At 47.9% G+C, this 7,734-nt stretch overlaps 2 protein-coding genes across 2 annotated transcripts; one reads left to right on the forward strand and one right to left on the reverse strand.

The window, feature by feature from the left end:
* Window positions 1-57: 57 nt before the first annotated feature.
* BO88DRAFT_345987 (SacI domain and endonuclease/exonuclease/phosphatase family protein) lies at window positions 58-3,290 on the forward strand (the record flags this gene model as incomplete). Its single annotated transcript, XM_025703325.1, has 6 exons — window positions 58-260; window positions 312-1,941; window positions 1,989-2,288; window positions 2,338-2,447; window positions 2,496-2,821; window positions 2,905-3,290. Coding segments are annotated over 6 exons (2,955 nt in total), but the record flags the coding sequence as incomplete, so codon positions are not given.
* A 362-nt stretch (window positions 3,291-3,652) lies between these two features.
* On the reverse strand, window positions 3,653-6,080 carry BO88DRAFT_406604 (uncharacterized protein). The gene is made up of 4 exons (XM_025707193.1): window positions 6,060-6,080; window positions 4,586-6,005; window positions 4,202-4,514; window positions 3,653-4,088 (listed from the first exon to the last, which is right to left on the reverse strand). The coding sequence occupies exons 1-4, from the start codon at window positions 6,062-6,064 to the stop codon at window positions 3,940-3,942; spliced, it is 1,887 nt and encodes a 628-aa protein (XP_025560296.1). The 5' UTR covers window positions 6,065-6,080; the 3' UTR covers window positions 3,653-3,939.
* Between the last annotated feature and the right edge of the window lie 1,654 nt (window positions 6,081-7,734).

The following is a 7,734-nucleotide window of genomic DNA, read 5'->3' on the forward strand; positions in this document are numbered from 1 at the left end:
CCCCCCCCAGTGGTCTGTTGGTCACGTTCGTGCAAAAATTGACCTTAAAGGAAAGTCTGCCTAAATCATTCGAAATACGAAGACAGAGTTGACTATGAATCGGAGTCCTCCATCGCTGGTCAGGACCTCGATCATGACTTTAACTTCGAGAGCAAAGAGACGAATCCAGACTTTCCCTTCCTAGCTCTAAAGAAGCTCTTAAGTGACGGCAGCTTCTACTACAGCTGTGAGTTCAATCTTACTGATCGATTGCAGGACCGGTGAGTTAACCCCTTTTTTCGTCAAATGGCACCGTAACTGATGAACTCTAGCTCAGACGAAACGGGCATCTTTGACATAGAGTCTCTTGATCAAGACATGCTGTGGAATTCGTACATGATACACCCACTTCTCCTTTTTCGAAATCAACTGTCTTCGGTTGAAAAGCAGCATCTTGACTCCTCTCAAATCCTGACGTGCGTCATACGGGGATACTGTGGGACACTGACTGTTCCTGCATCTGCTCAACTCTTGCCTGGTGCCCGCAAGACGCACCTTCCGTCTTCGTTGACAATAATATCGCGCCAGTCATCTCGGCGTGCTGGTACGAGATTCAATGCACGAGGCATCGATGACGATGGTCACGTCGCCAATTTCGTGGAAACAGAGACAATACTCTGGATTCCACCTGACATTGTTTTTTCCTATGTTCAGGTTCGTGGCTCAGTGCCTATATTCTGGGAGCAGGCCACAGGATTTCTTCCCGGTCAGCAAAAGATCGAGATAACCAGATCTGTTGAGGCAACAAAGCATGCCTTCGATAAACATTTCAGATCTCTTGAACTAGATTATGGAGCAATTCATGTGGTTAACCTTCTCAGTGAATTGAAGCCCGGTGAAAATAGTCTCACGGCAAGGTTCCGGAACCACTTACAGAATAGCCCACTCAATAAGCATTCATCGGATCACACTCTGCTGCAGGTAACAGAGTTTGATTTCCATGCGGAAGCGCGAGGTCCATTGGGATATGGAGCTAGCGCTCAGATAAGGCAGGAAATCTTCCATTCTTTACAAGGATTCGCATATTTTCAATCCGGCGAAACTGGACCGGTAGCTCTATATGACAAGCACCATGCGTCAAGAAGTGCTCCTGTAATCCTCCAACAAGAGGGGGTTTTCAGAACAAATTGCCTGGATTGTCTCGACAGGACTAACCTAGTACAAACAATCATCAGTTCAATGGCGCTTGAAATCTTCTTCAGTCAACAAGGAGGAGCGATAAGCCCCGATTTGCAACTGCGCCACTCGACTCTCTGGGCGGATAATGGAGATGCGCTATCAAAAATGTACGCCGGGACCGGTGCTCTGAAAAGCTCATTCACAAGACACGGGAAAATGTCCATTGCTGGGGCACTCGCCGATGCGCGCAAAACAGCTACCCGGATCTATGTTAACAACTTCACGGACAAGGCCCGTCAAAACACAATTGATCTTCTATTGGGACGGTTGACAGACCAAGTTCCAGTACATCTTCACGACCCGGTCAATGATCTCGTGTTAGAGGAACTAAGTCAACGTTCTGAGGAATTTTCTTCCTCCAAACCTGTTACGGTTTGGACGGGAACATTTAATGTCAATGGGCGCCATGAGGGACCCGATGGTGATTTGAGGGCATGGTTATTCCCAAAGGACGATTCTCAGGCCGAGGACCCACTGATTTACGCCGTCGGTTTTCAAGAAATCGTGACGTTGAGTCCACAACAGATAATGTCCACGGACCCTACCACCCGCAAGGCGTGGGAGATTGCAGTACACACATGCCTTAACAAACGTGCAGATTCCATGGGAACTCCCAAGTATGTCCTCTTGCGAAGTGGTCAACTTGTGGGCTCTGCTTTGATGATATATGCGAGAGAAGATGCTTTGAGCGATATAAAAAATGTTGAGGGAAATGTTAAAAAGGTAGGAATCATCAGTACACTGTGAGACCATTCAGCTGACCTGCATAGACGGGCCTTTCGGGAATGGCTGGTAATAAAGGAGGCTGTGCCATCCGCTTTGAATATTCTAACACTCGACTTTGCTTCGTTACCGCCCATCTTGCTGCTGGCTTTGCGAACTACGACGAGAGGAATAGAGACTATGAGACTATTCTCCGCGGTCTGAGGTTTTTGAGGAACAGATCAATCGAGGACCATGATGCAGTCATATGGCTAGGGGACTTCAATTACCGCATTGGTCTGAGTAATCAAAAAGCGAGGGAGCTTGTGCAGCAAAAAGATTTTCAGACGCTGTACGATAATGATCAGGTTTGTACTTCTATTGCAAGGCTTGTGGAACTTCATTAACAAAGCGCAGCTGAACTTACAGATGGTGGCGGGTAGGGCTTTCCAATATTACACGGAAGGACCTATTAGCTTCCCGCCGACTTACAAATATAATATCGGCAGCAATGACTATGATAACTCGTAAGGACCCTATTGACGATATATTCGAAGGTAGCTAACCGCATATAGGGAAAAGGCGCGTATTCCCGCATGGTGTGACCGGATTCTATGGAGAGGAACCAATCTCCGACAAATAAATTATGGCTCTGCAGATCTCCGGATTTCAGATCATCGCCCAGTCTGGGCTATGTTTACATGCATAATCAATGTTGTCGATGAGGCCCGAAAGAGCAAAATCCAGCATTCCCTATACAATGAACGACAAAACAATCTGAGGCTCGGGGACATGACGACTCAGGTACAAAAAGTGGATGGTGAGTTGATAGCTTTTGAGCACATTGCTTCGGATCTTCCACCTGCTAGCTCTGAGCAATATAAATGGTGGTTAAACCATGGTATGTTAGGTCACAGAACCAATATCACATACTCATCAATTTTTGACGTTCTTCGAATACGTATACTGATCTATATGCTTAAGGCATCCCTGTAAAGTCGCAGTTAGCCCCCCCGGCCAAGGATTATGTGTTAAATATCCATCGCGACTCGAATCCCTTCTTAGGTGACGGACCTGCTAATTGGTGTCCTACCACGTTACTTGCCGAAAGCAACAGCAACACCAATGCGGGAAATCCTCAGTTGCCACCACGATCGGTTTCCAAGAAGTCTTTGTTGGGGAACAGGGACTCTTCAGCGGCAAAATGGCTCACAGATGACCAATATGTTTTCGAGCACAAGCGGAGAGACCTGGATTCTTCCAGTGTAAGCATTGAATCTCCGGAAAGAGGACCAAATACGAATACGAAAGACCTTCTTGGGGAGGCCATTAACGATGACCTAAATTGGAGGCCGCTTACACCCGAGTGACACGTCCTGTGACTTCATTTGTAGGGCTATATTAGTTAAATATCAGATTCCCGGCGCCCTTCACTGGCTTAGTTTGCATTGCATCTAGGCCCTTGTAAGGTGGCTTGAAGATTGAAAGGTCTGGTAAATAGATAGACATGTTATATAACACTCAGTCACAAGCAATACTCTATGGGTATATGTACATGTTCGTATTCGATATAAGAAACACCTGATGGTGGACTTCTAAAACAAAGACATGGATAGCAGGTTACTGCCGAAGTAGACAAGGAAAGAGAAAGGTTGGGGGGTGGAAGGAGGCATGAAGAAATTGAAGAAAAGAGGTATCATCAGCCAACCCCAGGGGCATGAGAAACCAATCCCGAATAAACGAGAGGAAAAGCCATGCCCCGTCTAAAGCAGACAAGAGTGAAGAAAGCTCGAGATTCACAACACGTGTCACACAGAGTATTACTATAGGAGACCATGACCCGGTTAGTATTTCTGAACTTTGTGATGAGTTATGGTGTAACGAATGACACGTACCCCGTGTTAATATCTCCCGAATCTGGATGCAGCTGCTTCCTCGAAAAAAGTCCAGTCCGATCGTATACACATATAGACATACGGATTTGTGATATGTGAGTACAGACTGTGAACCCGAGAAACTTCACATGACACGGCAAGAGATCCCGTGATAGACTGCTTTAGGCTTTTTTCCCGTTTTTAAAGCCTTGTTTAGGCGCAAGCGATTACCACCAACCATCCACAATGCAAGTGGGCCAGGGTCAGAGGCCTTGGTGCGTGATTTTTTGGAACCTTTGAAATGATTAGTGGGACGTATGATTTCAGAAAGAGCATGTAAATGGCGATAATCAACGATTGAATCATTGTAGCAGAAGATATAAGAGGGGGTTGGTTGGGTTTCGTACCTGCCGGCTCCGACTTCTTTTTGGGCTCTTCAAGTACAATGACAGCTTCCTCAGAGGGCGCTTCTGGAACCTCGGGAGGGGGCGGATCTTGAGGAACAGGTTCAGGTGGCGGAGCAGGTTCGGGAGTCTTTGGCTTCTCGGGTATAGGCCACATGTGCATCGTTATAGTCCAGTCGGGCTCAATGACCGTCTCCCAAACCTGGGGAAGAATTATATCACCGTTGGGTCCTATCAAGTCATAGTGACCCTCGGCAACGTGAGGTCCGATTATCTCGATGTGAAGAAAAGCTTGACGTATAAGTTCTTCCATTCCCTTGATTGATACTGTAGTCAGATATACAATCTTTCGATATATATAAGAGCATGGGGCGGAATGTGCATTACCTGCCAAGTGCAGCATAAGTCGAAAGGAAAACTGAATTTTCTTCCTAAAGCATCCTTGAACTTTATAGGCTTTTTCTTCTCTGGAGGAGGTGGACTTGCGGCTGCGGCTGCGGCTGCAGTAGCTGCGGCGACTGCCTCTGCCGCTGCTGCGTTCGCAGCCTCTGTCGCTGCTGCCGCTGCTTCTGCCGCCGCCGCCGCCGCCGCTTCTTCCGCCTCTTGCTTTGCTTTTGCGGCTTCTTCAGCAGCTTTTTGCTCGGCCTCTGCTCTAGCTCGCGCTGCAGCCTCCTCTGTGATCTTCTTTTCATAAGCAGCTCGTTCCTCTCTGGCGGCTTGATCTGCGGCCTCTTGCTCGATTGCGGCTTGTCGAGCAGCTTCCCGGGCTTCCCGGGCCTCACGTTCGGTCCTTTCTTCCATTATCAACTTCTCTAACCTTGCGATAGCCTCATCTTTCACTGTATCAACAGGGGCGGGGGCGGGCGACTCGGGCGACTCGACTTGACTCGGAGACGGCACGCGTGGATAGGGGTTGAAGTATGGAGGAATCATCCCAGGAACCATTGAATATGGTTCCCGATAAGGGTAATATCCCCCTGAGCCATAGGGAACCAGTTCGTGAGGGCTCAAAGGTGGCCCACCATAAGGAGGGGGGCCATGAGCCGACATATGAGACATTGCGCGCTGAGGTGGGTTGTTACCCTCTCCTCGGCCATGGGATGCTGTCGGAAGTTGGTGTGCATGATGACCCGGATGATGTTCGTGGACGAAGAATGGGGGTATAGGAGGGCCATGAGGTTGCTGTAACTGAGCGCCATACCCGTAAACAGGGTGAGGGTACGCCGTCTGCTGGGGGGCCTGACCATTATGGCCTAGTCTTACAAGTTGGTCTGACGGAGAGGGGAAACCAGGTGGGTGCATGAACTGCCCGTGGGGCATACCAGGTCCGGTAGGATAAACGTATGACTGCCCAGGTGACGAGCTGCGGGCGTAGCCCGGAACTTGAGGCACAGTTGACCAGTATCGTCTTTCTTGTGCTGTGTGACCATAAGGCCCTCCGTACTCATCAGCCGAGTCAGCGCTTTCAGGCGAATCTGGCGAAGGATGTCGGCGAGAACGACGGGTGTACGCGTCCCGTTCCTGAACCATATGTCGTCTTTCTGAGTGTCGGCGGCTTGTGGTTGAGGTCGGGCCACGTATCGTACTGCGAGGGCGAGGATGACGTGACGTCCGGGGCCGTGATGCTGAATCGGACGGCTTCAGTTCGTCGGGATACGTGAGATGCGCCCATTCTTCATAAGAATCATTGTATCCGTGGCTTTCAGAGTCGGAAATTGGAGATACCTGTACTCCAGAGGAGTCCTCCTCATCAGTTATGGAGGAACGGTCTGAACCGTGTGCGCTAGGACCAATGGTAATATTGAGCCTGCTGGTAAGTTAGTTGACGTGACTATCAGATGTATTTTGGGATAAGACACACGTCATGATGGATGCCAAGAAGTCCTTGATTCCGTTTCATCACCCTCACTTCTGGAAAATCAATTTTTTACAGGGTAACGCAATGAGTTAAAATCAGCGAAACGAGTGGGATACTTCAAGGTATCCGAAATGCGCCGGTGTTGATTGAACGGCGGCAATCAGACTCGAGATAAGTTGAATGTTATATATATATGTATTTCACGAGTTGGGTAATTGCAGACTAGCCTGAGTTGTATGAGAAGTCCTAACCCTTAATGGCCGAGGGGTATAAAGGTAGTATTCATTGTTTATGTCTGATAGTGGCGAGTACCATCCAAATGAGATTTCCCAAGTGTGCAATTGGATGTGGAATTTAAGGTTGAAATTTAGTGGGATCGGGTGCCCATCAGCTGCGGAGCACAGCAGGACTTCGAGTCTGAGACCAGGCAACAAAGCAAATGAAAGTGAAAAAGAGGAAGGGAGCGTCTCGCATATAGCGCAACGAGTCCGGGATGAACAGCAGGGACGCACGAAGCGGGGATGGGACGAGACAGTGACCTTGTCACGGGGGAAATATAACGAAGAATGCAGAGTTGACGGCCCGATTAGATCAACTGTTTAGGCCTACTGGTATTTCGGTAGTGGATCTTCGGGCAAGCCAGACATAAATCGAGGGCAAGTTTTTTATTTAAGATGGCGTCACGGCTATTATTAAGGTACTGTTAGGCACTGAGCTGGCAGCCCTCTCTCTCTTCAGGTGTTAGCCAGTCCGCTGCCCAAATGCCCAATCATTTCCATGTCGAATTGAGGTATTGTACTCCGTACTCGGTCTCCACTAATGATACTGGTACAGAGGACTAACAGGGTGAGTGCTACCCACCAGAATGCCAGGCGTACGTATTTGCAACAGATCCCCACTTTTTGTCTGTCTGTGTGTGTGTGTGTGTGTGTGTGTGTGTGTATGTGTCTGTCAGTAACTTCAGTGCACTTTTTGTATCTCTTAAGGCCAGGTGTGTGTATGTAACTATCATTTATATACACCTCGAAGAAGTAAAGAATCAATCATCAGGTACAGTGGTAGATAAGCAGGGGAAGTAGAATTGCATGCGTCGTCAAGTAGGTCAGTGTCGAATGGGAGGTTCGCAAAGACGCCTAGTCAACTCGAATGCCTGGTAACAACTGATTACCGTACCTGTGAGGTGTGACGGCGCGATTCGATCGGCCCTACTACACAGTACGTACTAAGTACTACTAGCTACTAAGGAGTATAGGCCCATAATTACGAATGGAAACATTCATACAAAGTACAAGATCAATATTGCCGTTTTACGCGCCCGATGGCATAAGACAAGCTCCACCAGTTTGAATCCAATACGATTTCATCGCTGTCATGCCACAGATTCTAGAAAGATCCGCTCTCTAGACACGGGATGGATTAACAAGAATAACTGCGAATAATGAACAACAACCAGGCAGTAGTGTTAAGATAGATAGGAAGGTTTATAGGCTGTATTAGACCTGATGTCAATCTATTCGCGATGTTTGTAAGCAAGATTTAGAATGCCGATCTACTACGGATCTTTACTTTGTGTGAGTACACTGAAAGCAATAACAAACAAACCAACGAAGAAATATGTATGGGAAGAAAAACGTTGACCTACATACTTGCTCGGGAGTAAATGTTTAATTATTGTGGA

This window comes from Aspergillus vadensis, assembly GCF_003184925.1.
Source record: "Aspergillus vadensis CBS 113365 unplaced genomic scaffold BO88scaffold_20, whole genome shotgun sequence".
Taxonomy (NCBI): Eukaryota; Fungi; Ascomycota; class Eurotiomycetes; order Eurotiales; family Aspergillaceae; genus Aspergillus; species Aspergillus vadensis.